Source organism: Caloenas nicobarica, chromosome Z, assembly GCF_036013445.1.
Source record: "Caloenas nicobarica isolate bCalNic1 chromosome Z, bCalNic1.hap1, whole genome shotgun sequence".
NCBI lineage: Eukaryota > Metazoa > Chordata > Aves > Columbiformes > Columbidae > Caloenas > Caloenas nicobarica.
Genome location: NC_088284.1, coordinates 98,360,970 through 98,379,672, shown reverse-complemented (window position 1 = coordinate 98,379,672; position 18,703 = coordinate 98,360,970). Strand labels below are relative to the sequence as shown.

The 18,703-nt window shown below is 45.2% G+C and overlaps 1 protein-coding gene across 3 annotated transcripts in view; it reads right to left on the bottom strand.

Annotated features, from left to right (window-relative positions):
- Positions 1-18,703, bottom strand: part of PTPRF (protein tyrosine phosphatase receptor type F) — a 382,739-nt gene that overhangs the window by 94,409 nt on the left and 269,627 nt on the right. For all 3 annotated transcript variants that reach the window (XM_065657671.1, XM_065657672.1, XM_065657673.1), the window contains exon 6: positions 13,472-13,660. In XM_065657671.1, coding sequence (XP_065513743.1) covers positions 13,472-13,660 — 189 coding nt within the window. The remainder of the gene's footprint in view (positions 1-13,471; positions 13,661-18,703) is intronic.

The window sequence follows — 18,703 nt, the reverse complement described above, 5'->3', positions numbered from 1 at the left end:
TAGCAGAAAGTGGAAGGATAATGGTAAATGGATGACAGTCAGAGGGACTATAGGGGTTTTCTTGAAGGACAACCTACAAATAAGTGATGGATACAGGAAAGCATATGGTATCTCAGAGTACAGAGATTTATGAATAAAGTTAAGAAGCTCAGACATTGCTAGGATGAGAAAGCTGGAGACATAAATGAAACTGAACCTTGGGAAAAACTCCCTAAGTATAAAATGCTCCAGGTCCTAGTTCAGTCATCCCAGAGAAAGGCAATAGCTTTGTTTCTTGAAGGGTTCAAGTCTAGGCTGGACAGAACACAAAGAACTACAGGAAAGGAAGAACTGAGTTCTGAGCAGCTCCTTTCCCTGAAGTTCAGGGAAGCTGCATCCAAAGACCCTCAAAAGGATAGTGAATTCTTTGCTTTGACAAGTGCGGAGAACCCGATTTCTATTCCTAGCCCTGTCAACATCTCATCTTATAATCTTCTGCGCCCCTGCAAACCAGGGCTAGGAAGGCGGATTTACTTTTATTCATTACTTTGGGATTTACGTTGCACAAGTTGCTGAGTAAGGTCTTGTTCCCACAGGACGTTACCGCAGACTTCTCACATGGACTCCTTGAGTGCTCCAGTGCCAGGTGCCTTGTTCTTGTTTGCGTGGCTGAGTCCCGGCATGCAATCAGATAGCACGGCTTCAGTGGGTGCATGAGGACCATCTACCATCAGGAACGTGCACATGTGTTCAGAGGGGAGCAGTGAACAGCTTGTTTGGGAGCTCATGTGGCTCTGCAGCGGCACGTGCCCAGAGCGAAACTTCTCCCTGCTGAGCACCACTCAACCTCCGCTGCCTCCAAAGCATCCCAGACCACAGCGGGGCTCCAGCAGAAGAGGGGCAGCGATTCCTCAGCACGCTGCGATGTCACGTCGATCTCGCTTGCAGCTCAGATCTGTTCCCGATAACACATCCCAGCTTATCAGAGAGCTGACAGCTCCTGAGAAAAAACCCTGGCTGCTCTCCAGTGCCAGGGAGAACGGTGACAAGGCAGAGCTTTCTGGGGCTGAGGGCGGGAGCCAGCCCTGCTGACTGACAAGCATCCCTTATAGATTCTTTACTCTGTGCTGGTATCTCCTCACCAGTTCCCTCCCTCCTCTCCTAGTCTTTTCTTTCGCTCTTTAAACTCGGGCACAGACAGCAGCCCCGTTAGCAGCTCTCCAAGATACTTATCTATTCAAATACACTTGTGCTCAGGCAGAATCATTAGTTGCAGTGACAGTGGTTAAAAGAAGCATTTAGAAAGTACACTGCACAGAGCATGGGGAAGGCAGATCCTGATAAGGGACACTTCTTGGCAGCGCTGGGTACTGTTGTGCCACGGAGGGCTTGTCACTCTCTCCTCCAGGTGACAAACCAAATGTAAAAAGCTCTGAGCTGCCATACAAATTGATCTCTCTGAAATCCCACTCTGAAACTCATCAGGTGCTTGTGCTCTCTTCTCCCAGAGAGCACTGCATGGAGCTAAACAAGGTAGCTCTTGAGGTGATGCTCTTCTGTATCTATTCAGGTCAGAGCTCCATCCCCAGCAGTGGTAGCAGCTCCATTTCTCCAGTAGGGCATCCACAGCCTCAGCCCCCTGGCCCAGAGGTAGGGACTGACCTTTAGCCCTGGTTATAAAATTAGACAGGGAAGGAAATGCTCCTGTAAGTACCCAGGACTCAGAAGAACCAGGCTGCAGGCACAGCACTCGTCTAAGGAAAGGACTTGCAATGTAGATGTTAATGAACCCAGCTACCTGACCAGGGCAAATTTTCCCCACCCTGCACACCAGAGAACGTGGCTACCCCAAACCCCCCCTTCTCTTCCCTCAGCCTCCCACCAGCTCCCTCTACTGAAACACAGCTGGACTTCTCCTGAAACAGCATTCTTAGCCACCCCTCCAGCTAGCGCTCAGGTGTGGGTCCCAATCCCCCTTCTGCTAAAAATTCCCTCCCAAAGAAGGAGAATCCTCCTAACAAAATCCAGGGAGCTGTGGAGCAGGGCCAGAGGCAAGCCCAGACAAAACAAGGACCCATAAGCGTGAACATAGTGGAGAAAGAGACACTGTGAAGCTCTGACAACGAGGGGGTTGGAGTCCCTGGCCGCTGCCCAAGAAAACCAACACTTGCCATGGAGCTGTGAAAAACTGAAAGACCCCAAAATCACGCAAGAGTCACTAATAATGAAAATAAGCATTTCCCATATTCACTGTTTTTGTAATTTACAACAGCAGCACCTCCCAGATGTTACAGAGGATTGCACCTAGCCTTCACCAGCCATCAGCACTGCCAATTATGCAAAACACGATAACTACAAATATATTTTCATTGTTAGTGTTCATTATGGTCATTATGCCTGCAAGGCTGGTGATTGGCATGCAAGGGGCCTGTTCTGGATGGCAGCACTGCTGAGAAATCGCTCTCCTGTGCACCGTGGGCAGCTGCTGGTAGCACCCGGCCGCTCCCACCGAGCTGGACTCGGGCAGAGAGGGAGCAGATGAGACCCAATGTGCTCGGCAGCATGAGGTTTCCTCTTAGACAGCGGAGTTTCAGGATGCTCTGATCTCTCAGCAGCAGATACAGGAAATGTCAGGGGACTCTGCGTCAGAAGCAGAGCTACAGCACTGACAAATGCACAGTAACGCCTCTGTGTGCTTCTAAAGGGACATGAGTCAATCTGATTCCGACAGTGAGAAACATGGCATTACAAACATTTCCAGGCACTATCCCACCCAGCCTCCCCTCGACACTGTCTGATCCTGCAAGCGCATCTTCTCATTTTTAAATTGTTTTCCTTTTGCCCCTTTTTTTTGTTACTGAAAAGCTCAAGAATCAGGAAAAAAATCCTATCATATACAAAGTGCAATCAAATGTACAAACACATGCTTAGAAAGAGACAGCAAAATTCTTTTAGCTTCCTCTAATCTCTTTGGATAGCTTTACGCTCCAGCTCGCAGGATAGAGTCGAAATACTGGAGCTGTTATTTAAACCAGTTTGCTCGGGACTGGAAAAGGTTTAGCTGCAGCTATACAGAAGTCGGTGCGGGTTTTTACCTGGCTTCTCAGACAGACAGCTTCTGACACCCAAGTGAGCTGATCTAAAGTTAATTCAGACAGACCTCTGCTACGCTGACGTCTGCAGGGAAGAAATACTCTTATGTATAGGAACCTCAGATATTTCCTGTGGTGACAGAAAAGTAACAAATAAATCTGACTGGAGAGGGAAAATGCCTGAGATGATGATATTTCTTTACCTCCACATGTGCATCCGATCTAATGCCTGTCCAGCACCCACCAGAAAGAAAACTGTGCTCTGCTCTCTCTTACAGCCCAGGGCAGGAAAATGCAGGCAGGTTTTACAAAAGGTTGAGTGAGTTCAATTCCAGAGAAAAGCTGGAAATGAACATCTTACTTTGAAAATAAGAATGGGGTAGAAGTTGCTTAAACAGGATTTGCTGATACTATCTGTTGGTCACTTTAAGAAGTTGGCTATTGCCTAATCTGATGGGCATCTGCCAGCTCCATGTCCTTCTGATGAACAAATAGGGATTTCAAGATTAAATTACTATCTGGGGCAGTCCTGGCGGGGTAAAGAGTGAAGCTACAAACTGAGATTCTGAATTATAGATGGGAGTTCCTCCCATTTCAGGGAACTCAGAGATATCTTGGACAGAAAGGTCCAAATACATGGGAGTAAGGTGAAACAAGGTGTTTTGAGAGAAAAATCTCCTCCATTTTGGAGGGGTGCATGGTAGAATTTCTCAGGTCGTCCTCTCCCTAACCACACGCTGCTCCCTGTGAGTGGGTTCTCCGCTGCTCCAGCACGAAGGCCGTGGGTAACGCCCAAACCTCCCAAGTACTGCAGACACACGACTCCTCGTGACAGTCACAGCAGCAATTAAATCAACCCAAAACCTCCCCTTCCTCCCCCAAACATTATTACCAAAAAGGTTCATTAAAAGTCATTAGTTCACCCTTCCTTTCAGACCAAATTAATGGATTCCAAAGCATCAAACTTACCTTAATGAGGAACAAGAGTGCAGCTGGGTATAGAACATGGCAGAACAGTCACTTCTACATGGACACAACCTCACCATCATAAAAGCACTTTCATCTAATCTGTTGTTATCTTTAGAAATTCAGTGACCTCCGTTTTAAATAAAAGGCATTAGGCTGACAGAAATCCTCTGGGAGAAGCCAGAGAGCAGCACGTGGCTTCTGTTTGCTCTCATAGAAATGTCATCTTTGACATTCAAACAGGACACATATATTTTAAATAATGTCAAGAACATTCTTAAAATACCTCATCAGGACTCAAACGGGGGTGGGAAGGTGGGGTGGGGGGAGTGCGGGGAACTTATGTTTTATGAGATGGATGGTTCTTTTCACAGAGATGTGTTCGGTTCCCAAGCAGGACGTATGGAGCATCCACGCGGTTCTGGTGCTGAGTCACTAATGCCATCAGACAGGGCGGGCGCGCGGCGGGAGCGCGGGGAGGCCCTGGGATGCTGCACGCTCGGCGTGCACGGCTGGGAGCTCAGAGCGCTCGGCTAGTTAGTATTCAACCTGTCATTCCATTTTAGGATTTGCAGTAGAAATAGGAGATGAAGAAATAGTTTAAGGAGCTTGTAACATCACAGCTGTCAATCTCCAGCGTTCCAAAGGGAGGAATGACAGATATATAAGCCCATTCATATAAAAATAAGGTTTGCAGTCTTTTTCTCTGACCCAGATTTGCAACAGAGGCAACTTAATGCAAATATGCATCAAACGGCAATTCACATTTACTCTAAAATCACTTAACAGGAGCTGAAAACATTAACCCCCAGCAACAGAACCAGTTCAAAAGAGTCAGATTATTAACTTCCAGCAGTGATTCAGGGAAAAGGGGGAGGGAAGGGGAGAAGGGAAAAAACCGAACAAATGAGGTCGTGTTGATTTGTAGGTGGTAGTCATTCTGTCGAGAAATCCAGGGGTCAGTCAACAGGGGTAACTAAAATCACAAGAGAATTCAGAAGGGCCTTAGCATGTAAGGCTGATTAACGCACTGAAGTTAATGCAAAGGGACAGCTTTGAGTGTTCAGGCTAGAAAAGACAACACTCCAATTGGAAAGTCATTACTGGTGCACACAGGCTGTGAAAACTAGCCAGGGACTGCGCACACTGGGCTGTCAGACCAGGGGTGGGTTTAATTAATGAAGGCTTAAAGCAGTCAGATGTGCTTCTGATTCATCTATTTAAAACAAATCTTTGTGCTGCAAAGTGACATCAGCACCTCTGGCTCAGAAAGGGGGGTCTGGGGCAGTGGTTCTCCACTCTGCCACCACATTCGAGGGTTAGCACACTTGAAAGGTGAACATGAGGAACGTAAACAAAGGTGTTCCTTATCCCAGAGCCAGATTTGCTCAAACTTTCAAGAATTTATCTCCTCCTGATTAGAGTTTCATGTCCATTAGCAGCAGCAGAGAAGAATTTGACTGTTCTCTTGTGAAAGTGTTACCTCCTTACACTTACACCGAAGCAACCCATCTAAAACCCCATAGACACAAAACCTCAGAGGCTACAACTGCACGGGAAGTCCAGAGACTTGCAGGAGCTGCAGGAGACGTCAACCCTCCCATGGTGGAGGCCACGGACCATTTCTCAGTTTGCAAACTTTCCGTTGAATAACCCCCTTTCAACAGTGCAAAGTTGCAATGGATGAGTCTACAAGAAATCACGCTAAAAACCAACCAAAATAAACACAGTAGTGGGAGAGTGCAGATGAGCGAGAGCGCTGGCAGAGTTAGGGCTGAGAGTAAAAGCTGGAGATGAGAAACACCGGAGGAGAAGGGACAAGGCGGACAGGAGATGGAGTGACGTGACAACTGGAGGCACATTTCAGCATTCTTACCTCTGATCGGTGTACCACCTGGTGAGGTAATTTGAATGCAAATAAGATTAGAGAGAAGCATTAGTACAAAGAGGAAAGGAAGAAAATTATAACTAAAAAAGCAGAGTTTTTTTAAAGCTAGAATTTGTATTAGCGCGACAGGAATAAACAAAAAGAAACTGATGTGCAATAAAAGTCAGAGTGACACTCTCAGGAGGTTAGTAAAGCTCATCGCTTCCAGGAGTGCAGCACCCAGCCCTGCATCTTGGCCATTAACGCCGCCACCCTCATGAACGGGGGCTGAACTAAGCTGCCGAGGTGGCGTTGCTGGCTGGCATCACCACTTGCGTTCACCCCACCACTGTTCAAGCAGTTGAGGTTGAGATGGAGGACACGTTGGGAAGATGGTGCAGTGCCCCTTCATTCCGTACAGAACAAGGAGGGGGTGCGTGTCCTGGGGGCTGCGTGGCCGCGGGTGTGCTGGGCGGGAGGGGTGGAAAGCGCATGGTTGCAAGCGCTCGGTGCGATTTTGCTTTGAGGTTAGGATGACCAGTGGGACAAAATCTGCTCGCTTAAAGAAATTAAACTAAAAGGAGAGCATAACAAATCAGTGTTGAGCCATTCTCCACATTCACATAACCCTCGCATCAGGTTCCCTCTGGCAAAGAAATTGCTGTCATGCAGAGTTAACTTTACATACAGAAATATTTCACAATGAAGTAGCTTCTGGTAATGTAACAATGGCTCGCTACCCAGAACTCTGTTGTTCCTGCCTAATTTGGATGTTAGCTGGAGAAAGGAATCCCCACCCTCTTTATAAGGCACTGGAGATAATTGTACATGCCATAATGAAGAGTATCTTATAAGGAGGGCTTCTCTGGGAGTGAGGTTCAGTTATCCTGTTGCAATGACCTATAAAGGTTTGTTTTATAAGGTCAATGTGTTTAGCAAGTGGATGATCCACTGGTCAGTGTCTTGAGTCCAGTGTAGAATCAGTAACAAAGCGTGATTGAAGGGGAGATGCTCCAGCTGGGCAAATTGGCAGGGAACCCTTCTAATCTCCACTTTTGTCCCCTTGGTCTTATTTTGCACATATGAAGGCTGTTAGTATAAGGGAGAGATTCATGCAGATCAAATCTGTAGGCAGTTCATGGTATGTGTTGGTTTTATGCAGATTTGTAGGATCTGAATACCAAGCACTTACCAAAGAAAACTGAGGAGTTTAAACAGACAGAAAAACAGGGTTAAACAGGACACAGCGTGTCAAATCATGTTCAGTGTATTGATTAATAAATACCAGTATGCATACAAGAGTGTCGTGTATCTCAGATTTACAGCTCATTCCATTATCCACAACAATGATCACCCAATAGGAAAGAAAGACAGAAAAGAATTTCTGTAAATACAAAGAAGGCATATTTTAAGCATGTTTAACTTGCCTCTTAAAAAGTAATTACAATATTTATAGTTTTTCTTTCCTTACTACCCTTCCTTTAGGCAGAATCCTTCCTCTAAGCAGGAGCAGCAATTCAAACCACTCATTTTAGCATTTTCCTCTGCCAAGATGACATTTCCCCACTTTAACTTTATGTCTGGTTATATTTTCTGACGCTTTCTATCCACAGATGACTGAAGCATCAGGAAAGATCCTGCAGTCACTGAAGTTCTGGGTAATCTCTCTCTTGCAATAATAAATCTGCTGCTTCTTTATCTATCTTACTAACTACCACTGCCCTTGATAGAACAGCTGTACCCAAAGATACTTGCATGGAATAGCACAGCCACGGAAAACAGGGTTATTTCTCTTTGCCCGTTTGGAAAGTTTGCTAAGTGATATTTTTGTTCTGTTTTGTCTAGGGTTTCCCCCCTTCTATCCCCCGCCTCCCTCTGTCCTCTTCCAAGACTCCCAGAGTTAAGAAAAGCATCACCACAGTGTGTCATTTCCCACGGGAACGGTGCAATGACTTCGAGCGCAAGCCCAGGGGGCAGAAACTGGGACTTCCTTCTCACCTGACTGAAAAGGGGTTTGTTTTTCTCCCCTAGAACTGGAAAGATTTGCAGCAAATCTTTAAACCTCCTCCTCATAGAGGCTATACCCTTTCTCTAATACACAATTGTCTATACAGAGCTCTAGGAGCAACTGCATACTTGAAGCAGGTTCCCTAAAACGTGTGACCAGCTCATTTTTTCCTCTTAAATCTCAATCCTCCTGGCCTCCGAATGTAAGCCAGCCCTTGTGGGAGCAGCACAGAGGCTCGCTGTATTTAGCACAGTGTTTGTTCTGGGTCTCTCTCACCTTTGTAAAGTTAAGACATTCACTCTTCACTCAGAAGACATCATTATGGAGAGTGCGCAAGGCTTTTCTGTTGGAGCCAAATTTCCTTACCCAGAAGGAATAAAAGTTCCCATTTGCCATTCATATCATATGACAACGCATCTCTGGCTGTTGTCCTTTCAGAGTGTCTCTCAAAGAGACCAGATTACAGCACACAGGCCACAGAGTACCAACGTAAGAGTCCATCAAGTGACGGAGGCGCCATCACTCGAATGCTTATTGAGGCCAACTTGTGTCCTGTGATCACCAGGCTGCTTTATGCTTTAACCCAATTTCTTGTGTGGTTTGAAACACTCATTAAGGAAGGAGTGTCTATTTCTCCGCAATGATAACAGACACTGAGTAACACCCCATACATTCACTTCAGTAAGGAATGAATGCTGACATGACATCTTCTGTGTACAGGAAAGCACGCAGCCAGGCACTCAAAGCAAGGCACACCTCAGGATGATACACTGGAAAACCCCATGGGATTATTGGCATCAGTATTTCCCAGTGTGGAGGAGAGGCTCTGTTGGAGAAGGGACTTCAGTCTGCTGACACAAACTCATACCAGACTTACCAACGCACCACTTTCTTGTAGGAACATAAACCACTAAAAATCACTCCAAAAGAACATCAAACAGAGAAAACAAGGCTCTTGCCGGGCACAACTGTGCATTAGTGCAGTGCAACACTGAATCCCAGAGACCTCCGACTGTGCTTTCTGCTACATTCCGACATAATAATTCTGGTGAAATTATTTTCAGAAGCAAAAGCATTACAAAAGAGACTGGCTATTTGCCAACAGTTGCAACTGGGAGTCTTTGTGGATGCCATCACTGCTGTGTGTGCTTCACACAGCAAGTCCCAGATGTGCAGTATAGATTCTTCCAGGATTATAAAACTTCAGCTGTCAAGTGGTTGGCCACAATATTGCTTCAACCCTCGTTCAACCAGTCCTTTCTAAAAGAGCATCCATCCTTGTTTGGGTTTCCTGATCCTTTCGGATAATACTCCCTAATCCCCATTCTTTTGGGCTGTCCTTAAACACCTTGTCCCAGTTCAATGCCCGTCTGATGTCTGGACTCAAAACTGTTTCTTGCCAGGAGCTGAACGTCTTCTGCTGGGTACTGACCACTGGCTATTACCAGTGACACAGGATATGGCCATCACTGGGACAGGCACCTCCAGCTCTTTTGCAAGTTTGTTCTGTGTATGTCAGGTATTCCTTTTGTTTCCAAATAAGCAAGTCCTTCTACCTGCAGGGTCAAGACTAAAACGAAAAAGCTTGCTGGTAACTCTGGGAGCATAAATGCAGCAAGATGATCTGGTGAGCTGGCTCCCGCTCCTTCTTTGTTTGAGGCACCTACACCTTTCCGGAGAGTGACTGAAGTCACATGCAGAGACCTCTCTGATACTTTACTTGCAGTTAATTGCCTAAAGGCCACACTACGGTCTAGGGTACGGTTCTATATCTCAGTAAATTGATGGTGATTAAAAAAGAATGATAATTGTCATAAGACCAAGTTCTTTACCAGATGAAACATGACGATGCTCTCTGAATTTCTGGAGTTTCCTTACATAGAAAATATACCTGTATGTTAACATCCAGAATACTTATTTATTCTAATCTGACATTTTGTTCATAAATTTTCTGAAGAGCAAGGTGGAAGAACAATTCTTCAACTATGAAAATCACTGGATGCATTCAAGAGCTTTGAGAGTATGAAAACCATCAGAGCTGCTTTGAAGTCTTCAGGAGCCTGTGATCCGAGAATCTTTACAGAAGAACTGTGAAGCATCAGTACAATCTGATTTATATTGAGAGAGTTTCTGCCACATCATCAGCTAATTTTAAAAGAAGGTTAGAGGTGTAGCACTGACCCTTGCTGCCAGAACTCATGTGTATATCACCTGCAATACTACAATGTCCACACAGTTTTAAAATCAGCTCAGCCAAACAGGTTTTAAATGAGTTAGCATACTGGGAAGGTTTCCCAGCCCAGAGCTGGTCTTAGATCTGTGTCAGTGACTGAGAGGCAATGACCGAAGCTGCCCTGGGGGAGAACGGGGAGTTGTCCTGAGTCACTGCATTTGTAGAAAAGCAGCTTCTCCACAAGAGGTGGGAAGAATTAGCAAGATGAACAAGGGAGAATTTTGCTACAACCAGCATGAGTCAGAGACCTTGTTTTTGCCTTGATCTGTGATAATCGAGATAAAAACCTATACTTATTTATGTTCTCATCTCTGAAGCAATTAGCCCAACACACACTGGCAAAAATACCCAAGAGCTGGACTTAAAAAAGTACTAAGTGTTCAGGAGGAAAGATCTATGTATTGGGGAAAAAGTGGAAAAAAAAGCCCTCTAAATCTAAAGAGTTATGCTGTCAAAAGGTTTAAGGAGAAAAATGCATGTATACACATATAGATGTAATTAGTAAACGAAGGACAAGCAGGACACAGGGCAGATTTATAAACTGTGTATTTGCTCCTGACAAAGATACCAGTCCTCTGGGTTAAAAGTGCCTGGGATGACGGCTTGGTTGTCTTAAACCACAAACTCTCTAATACCTTCACAGAAAATTAACAGACCTCTAGAAAATGGTGTTCAGAGCCCGCCCTGGGCACACGATTTGACTGCATGCGAGTTCAAAGACCTGCCTGAAGCCCCCGGAGCACTGCCAGCCCACGGAACTGTGAGCGTCAGAAGGGAGCACCCTTCCCAAGCATGCTGCTTCTTCACTTCTTGCTATTTATTCCACACTAGGAGTCTGAAGAAATGAAATAATCCCTCAAGCCCTCCTCTAAGTCAGACTCCAAAACTGCTTTGACCTTTATGACCTATATTTTGTACATTTGAATAATAATCTATTATGTACTCGTTGAAAGTTGGACACTCTATATATGCAATATTGGGCTCACACCATACTGTAGCTATTTTAACTATATTACATCTGTCTAGCTTTTATTGGGTTTTAATTAAATAAAATTAAAGGAGCGTATATTTAGATTGAGATAGTATAAACTGACATTCATGCAGATATGCCATGCTGCCTGTAAGATACGATCTTAATGGAGCAGAGACTTTGCGAACTATTAAACTCTCCCATATAATGAGGTATCTATTTAAATACTCTTTTCTTTGAAAAACAACTCTGCCCCACTACAGCGTAGGGCTGGAGAGCTCAATTAGCACCTTGCAGAATGGATCAGAGACTGTCCAACCCATCACATTATTCATATCGGGTAACTGCAGTCAGGTAAGTGGGACTCAGGCACTTCAAAGTACAGGCCCTACTTTACATCAACTACAAATATAGGAAAAAGCCGAAATGCAAGCAGAATGTGAATCTCTGGCCCATGAGAAGCAGTAAACTCCTTGCTCTCCACTCATGCCACGTTGGAGCAGAGCCTTGGAGAATCTTGGCATCATATCACCAGGTCCCTGAAAATAAAACTTCACTCATATTTAGAAATCTCTTGCATTGAACTGTGGAAACCTCCCTTACTACATTAGAAAGCTAATCAATTTCTTTTGCGAGTCTGAGGATGTGTGCTGCTCATTGATTTCTAAAAGGTTCCCTTGACACCTCCCTTGGTAATTACTGTGTCTTCAGCAAGCAGCCAGCTCTAGACTTTGAATCCCAGGTGAAATATTCAATTGAGACATTGCTCAAGAACAGCAAATAGGAAGCAAAACTTGGACACAGTGACAGGGTTTACTAGTTTGTTTTTAAACTTTCTATCTCACTAAACTTGTGAAGCAGCTGGTAGAGAGGCAGCCAAGTGCCTGTGAAAAAGAGGATGGAGAATGTACAGCAAGTGCAACAGGAGCTGCCTTGCTGCTCATTTATGGTAATTTCTGATGCTGATTTAGTCAGCTATGAAGTGAAACACATCCATGTGCACTTTCCTATTGCTGCTTCCTAAAGCTTCTCAGAATAATTAACAAGTGTGATATTTTCTTTCAGTACAAACAGATCAAGATTAAACCATGTTGTGGGGGAGATAAGCTAAAGGTCACTGGGAAATTTCATAAGCTATAAATGCATTAGCATAATTAGTGCTCACTGGTACATCAAGGTGGGATCAGGAATGTCAGGCTGCGTTCTATTTTTGATGAGAGCGATGTCTCATTACCCACTCCCCCAAGTACAAGCCTACTTCTTATCATCCAAGCATCATCAGATCTACGCAGAGGGCTCCTGCTATGGGGAAATGTGTCAAGACGTTCACCTTGCTACGAGGAAGATGGTGTTGCCCTGGCAGCAGCACTCATAACAAATGGCTTTTGAGTGCCCACAGATCCAACGTGGCCAGGCAAGGCAGTCTGCAACTTACTTAAGTGTGAGACCTTTCCAGACTAAAGTTGTTCCAGCTTTTTTCCCTTCCGTACTGCCTGTAAGGTAACCGTGGGCTTTTTTTCCCCAGACGAAAGCTCTGTGTAGTACTGCTGTGCATTGTTAAATAGCCACTGCAATTCACGCTGGGGAGCCGCACTTCATCAGTGTGTAATGCAACATTTCATTTTCTTTAATTCTCTAATGGGCCTTACAGTCCTGGGAGACCAAACAGTACAGCAGAAAAACAAAGACTTCCTCGCTAAAATGAGTGCATTCTTAGCCACCCACAAGAACTAACTGTCTGTATTTCAAAAGCTGGTATGTGGCTTATCAAACAAAAAAAATAAAAAAGGAATGGTATACTTCAAACCTCTGTCCATCTTCCTTTGAAATCCAAAGAATTGCTGCTGCTTAGATTTTTCTTTATTCTTGTGGTGCCACATAGCAAGAATGACAAAGATCTCACCAGAAAGCAGAGCACTGTGTTGCAGAGCCTATGTAAGGAGTGAAGTAGTATGTCACCACCAAATGTAAAATCTCAGCCAGTATCTCATTGTCCTGATTTGCACTGTGCTCCCATTAAAAGTATCTGAGACTTGTTGAGTTGGTAGTAAAATGTCTAAGCCTACCAAGGATTTGGGGCAAGGTCAAGACGGTCTACTGAAGAAGGAATCCAGGTGATGTTCCAAAAGGCATGTCCACGCTAATGTCTCCTTTTAACAAGCCGCAATATCCTGCCAGAGAGGATCAGCTCCAAAAACTGGTTTTATATTGCAAAAGAAACAAGCTCATGTCAAATTGACATTTGGGTTTAGAATTGCATTTCAGCATCACAGGGAAAAAAACAATAGCAGCACGCAAAGAGAAAAGGGAGGAAGAGTGAGGAGGAGCGGAAGGCTTACTTGCTCTGCTGCCTTACCCGAGCGGAGCTGCTTGATGCGCCCATTGCTGGTTGCAGTGTCGACGGGCAGGAAGTCCTTGAACCAGGAGATTTCGGGATCGGGGTTACCGCTGGCAGCACAGAGCATTGTGGCTGTGCGGGCCTTTTCCACCACCTTCAGCTGCGGGCCCATGTCAATGGTCGGGAAGCCGGCGGGGAGGTGGTCTTCTGCAAGAGGAGAAAACACACAAGGTTAAAGAGAAATGTTTGGGTGTAGCGATGGGATATGGTTGCAGTGACAGCAGTGCCATGGCGTAGCATCTGTGCCTCTGCTGGAAAACAGCAGCCTGACTTCCCTACTGAGAAGGTTTTCAAGCCCTTAAAGCACATTAAGCTCTATAATGAGCATTCATTACACCAATAGAAGCTTCCACTAAATTTAACTCCGTTTAAATCAATTGCCTTGGGAAACGTCCATATTTTTCATTGATACGTACGCTCCATCTATTGTTGTTAATAATTCAGTAAAAGCAGGTATTTGCCTTTTTGTGGGAGGACTGAGTTGAAGATAACAGACAAACACAAAGCCAAATAGTTTGAGGCATCTTGAAAAACAACAGCTAAACAATAAAACCCTTTAGAACGGTCCAGAGAGGCCTATTTTCTCTTTTTTTTTGACTACGAACATTCTGTCACACTGGTAGGATAGACTGTAAATCTCTTCCTCGTGCCCCCAAATCTGATTCTGAAGGCTTTTAGAAACTAATGAATGTAAAGCTAATGAGCCACACTCTGCTCATGAGCCGCCTCACCAGACTGTGCCGTAGCAAGCTCCTGGTGCGTTTTCTGGGCTGCAGAGAGCAACAGAGGTGTGCAAGAAAGGGCCGGTGCACGCTCCGGCATGTCTTCCTGAAATACTATAAAATGAAGCACCCATAACTGCTAAAACCATTCATACAGCAGGTATGAAAATAGCTAATTGGCTTTGCTGCTGCAGATTACACTCAGGTAGGCTGGGTGGAATACATTAGGCAGCCTTCGCTGATAAGCCAAGGCAAGCTCCAACATCGTCATTCAATAGCAGCTGCAGAACAGAGCTCATTTACTCATTCTGTGGCAAGATGTACTGTACTCTGCTAAGCCTGAACTGCAATCAAAAGGACATACTTTCGCAGAAAAAAAAGAACTTGAGGAACATCAAGAAGCTTTTAAAGCACTGGAAACTCAATTATTTTCAGTATGTTGCTTTTTTCCCCATTTTAAGGGAATTTAAGCAAAACCTTCTTCTTTGTCAAATCCAATTCTGCAAGGCTCCCAGCTCATTGCAGTGTTTAAACAAACAAGACCTCAGCATCTTCCCAAGTCCCAGAGGAGTCTGAACTTGCTGCAATCTGATTTTTCCTGCTATCATCACACATCTGGAACCATTCCCCTCACTCCTGACAGGAAGGTACTAGTAATAGGCCACCTCAGGTGCTTCCTTCTACCTGCACTGCCACACCTGCAGCACAAACACGGCCTGTGGCAGCTAATCTTACATATTTCTCCCTAAGATCTCAGAATTCCCAAGACCCTTGGCTTGTTTGCAAATCAAGACTGTAGCACAAGGCAACATCTGCTGTAAACAAAACAATCCCCTGGAATATTGTTTTTCTGTTTAGATGAGAGTGGCTATGAAGCATTGAAGGTTTTCTAAAGGAAAAATTGGTTTCTAATGCTTATTAAAAGCACAAACCGTATTTTGTCTCCCCAGACCAGCCTCCCTAGAAACCTCTCCCATCATGAGTAAACATAAATTGAAATTTTTTTTAAATGAAAGGTACCATGAAAACTAGCTCTTTTTTCATTTTCTCTCCATTGATTTTCAAAGACAAAAGGTACATAGAGCTTAACTGGAATGACACCAGAGCTAGCATTCAATAACAAGCAACAAGCACTCAATACTGAGCAACCACAATGCATACTCCTACATGGCTGAAAAGAAACAAAAGAAGGGTACACACAGAGGTACAGCACGGTATAGACCGAAAAGCAAAGGAAGATACATAGGAAAAGCACTAAACAATGACATTGCCTTGGATTGAGGCAAAGTTTGCCTGAAGTGCAGCACCTTGCTATTTATGCTATTGAAAGCAGATGTTTACTCTGGGGAGGCTGAAACCCTGAAGTGATCTAATCTAATCACCATGATTACTATTGACAATCTTTTCTGGTTTGTTCAAGATTTTACAAAGAATGCACTGAGCTAAGTATCACCCAGTTAACTCAGCATCCCAAGTCTGTGTGGAAGCTTAGCATATAGCTAAAAGCAAATCTGAAAGTGGCATTTGTGCAAGAAATCTTTTCCTATCTGCAGTGATCCTTTGCCCACAGAAACGAGAGATCAGAAAATCCTTCACAGTGTCTGATCGACAGGTGGTGCATGACCAGCCTGCTGCACTGCAGGTGACACTTCAAGCAAAATTAGAAGTTTGTTATGAGCCACAGACCAGCAGAAATCATGTGGTCTAACCTTGACTTCATTGGGTATAACAGAGAGACACTGATTACAAAGACCTCACAGCAAAGCTACCTCTGCCATACTAGAAATCTTAGATCAAGCCTTTTCTGGACTCCAAAGAGACGTACAGTGCTGCTCTCACACCACGCACTCCCTGTAAGCCCAAGCCATAACGAAGTCCAGATGGCACTCATCATCTGGACAGAGGGCACTGGCGACCACCATGTGACGACCCCCAGCTTCCAGACCCCGCACCAAGCTGGACACAGGCAGGCACACAAGGCTCATGTGGCGCCACAGTTTCTTCCTTCTGAACTGTGCACGAGCCCCAAAACTATAGTGGCAAATGGCAGTAGTAGAGAAGCTGTGCATCCTGTGCCATCAGAACCATGGTAGGTTCCCTGGGCTAGCACTGGTACTGGTACAGCCCAGTTCCCATGTATGCCTGGAGACTGAAACCTGCCTATCCACTCTGACCACACCACCACCAAAACTTCAAGCAAGCAGTGCTGGCATGCCAGGAGAAATCTGACAGCCCGTCTCTGACAGCACCTCAGACACTCAGAGGCTGGGGTCCACCTGCTTTAGTTTCGGGGTAGCTCCAGGGGACCTGCACTGGGTCATGGGCACAGCGTCCAGGGCTCACGCTCAAGGGGAAGACAACCACCTTCTCTAGAGGTGGTCCATCACAAAATGGGGGAACTCAACTACTCCAGGTCTCGCCCTTACTGTGTGGCTCTGGCCATCCCCTGAACCCTCCTGGAGATGAGTGGCTGTGGAGAAAACCAGAGCTGGTCACACCGCAGAGCACGGCCCAGCACAAGCCCATGCCTGCCCTGTCAGCAATGCTGCTGTAGAGATAACGGGGCTTCGTTCCAGCCTGGCTTGGTGTTGCTGACTTCACTGGGATGGCGAGAGATGTCTCTCTGTTCAAACACTACAGGCAACAACAAGAGTTCAGAGCTGTTCTTGGCTTGCCTTACCCTCCAGCAAAAGTCTAATCTAAGTCTAATTATGAGGCTCAGTCATGCCTCGGCTCCTTTCAGCCCTCGTTAGCTGTACTAACTTGTCTGCACACAGAGCTCATCAGTAATAGCTATCCTATTCATACCAATGAGTGGGTACCCTTATTCTAGAAAATGAGTTTGTCAGCACCTGGTTTTATTCAAGGATAGCTAGTGTGCTTTTAATACACATTAAAACAGGCTGTGAATCTGCTTTCAAGTGCAGACTATCTAAACCAGTTTTCCTTTCTGTGTTTTAGATACTTTCAGAAGGGTGTACTTCAGATACACACTAGGTTAGAGCAAGCAAAATCGAGGCAGAAGCGGGATTTTTTTGAGCATTGCAAGCTCTAGTTCTCTCCATGGACTACAGCAGCAGAAGCAGGAATAATAGCGAGGAAAGCAGGAAAAGAAGAGAGAAGCAGGAGAAAAGGAGCGTGAAACAGCAAGGGAGGAAAAAAGGAGTGGGTCTTACAGTTACAAAATGAAACTTGGAAAATCCACGACCAGGCTGAGGTCTTACTAGCAGCAGTCACCAAGGAGCCAGGAATGTCCCTCTGGCATCTAGCATGACAGCATGTGGAGAGGATATCTCATGCTCACTTGACAGCTCCCTTTGCTAATCTCCTCTCCAAGGTGACAGAAATCTAACCCCCTTTCTCTTACAACTCTTTTGTGCCACATATTCCCCATCTTAAAGGGAAAAGCTAAGGTAAGAAACCTTTCCCACAGCCCCAAACCGGAGCTGAGACCTCCTTTAGAGCAGCTGCAATTGCATAGCTCATTCACCAGCTCCCCAGAAAACTACCTTTCTCGAGGATGCTGCTGTGAGACACATACCCCTTGGGGCGTCCTTATTTTCTGTATCACTCCAAATATCAAGTGATGATAAGGGACACAGAGACAATTGAAATTTATGTCTTATGAGAAGCACAGATCAGCCCCAGCATGGAAAGGTATGTGGATAACAGCTGCTTACAGAAAAGGCCTGCAGAGGAGTCTGCGGTGAGCACAGCTGCTGATGGCTGAATCCTGCAGGATTACTCCCAGGATTTTGCTCAAAACTTGTAATCTCTCACAGAACACAAAAGTTGGCAGGGTTGGATATCAGGTTCCTACCAGGGCAAACCCTGTGCAGCACTCGCTGGTCTTGCAGCCACGCAACCGTGTTTTGGGGGTCAGGTCATGAGTTGGCTCCTGTAAAACCTTCCCCTTCCCACTGTGAACCTCCTCTGTGTCAACGTAGGCAATGGTATTTTAGAAATGATAGTGAAAACTGTAAGCACTTTTATGGGAGTTATTTGTCATATTCTTCTTCCTTTGAAAGCCAAGTCTGCTTAGTACCTTGAGTTCAATTGTTTAGACTGCTGAGGGAGAGAAAAAAAATGATACCTAATAGAATTTGGAAACAGCAAAAAGTAGTTTTCTACATGTTACGGCTACAACTGTGAAGTTAAATCTCTTACAATCTATCAAAACCACTGCCCCACTGGAAGGGGTGTTCTCAACTCATTTCAAGTGAGATATTGGGCCTTATCCCCACTTAGGGCTGGAAACAGCTTATCTGGGCCACGGGCTCCGGCCAGCCGGTATCAGCTGAGGAACTTCCAGCCCAACATCAATTTTAGGGGCTCGGTAGGGATGATTAAAACACAAAGCTGCTTTGTTTTCAATCTGCCAGCTATCTGAAGCCACTCAGGAGCGTGTGGTGCTAGGGACAAGGCAGGAAATGGATTGAGGGCAGAGAGATTTCTGATAAATGCGACT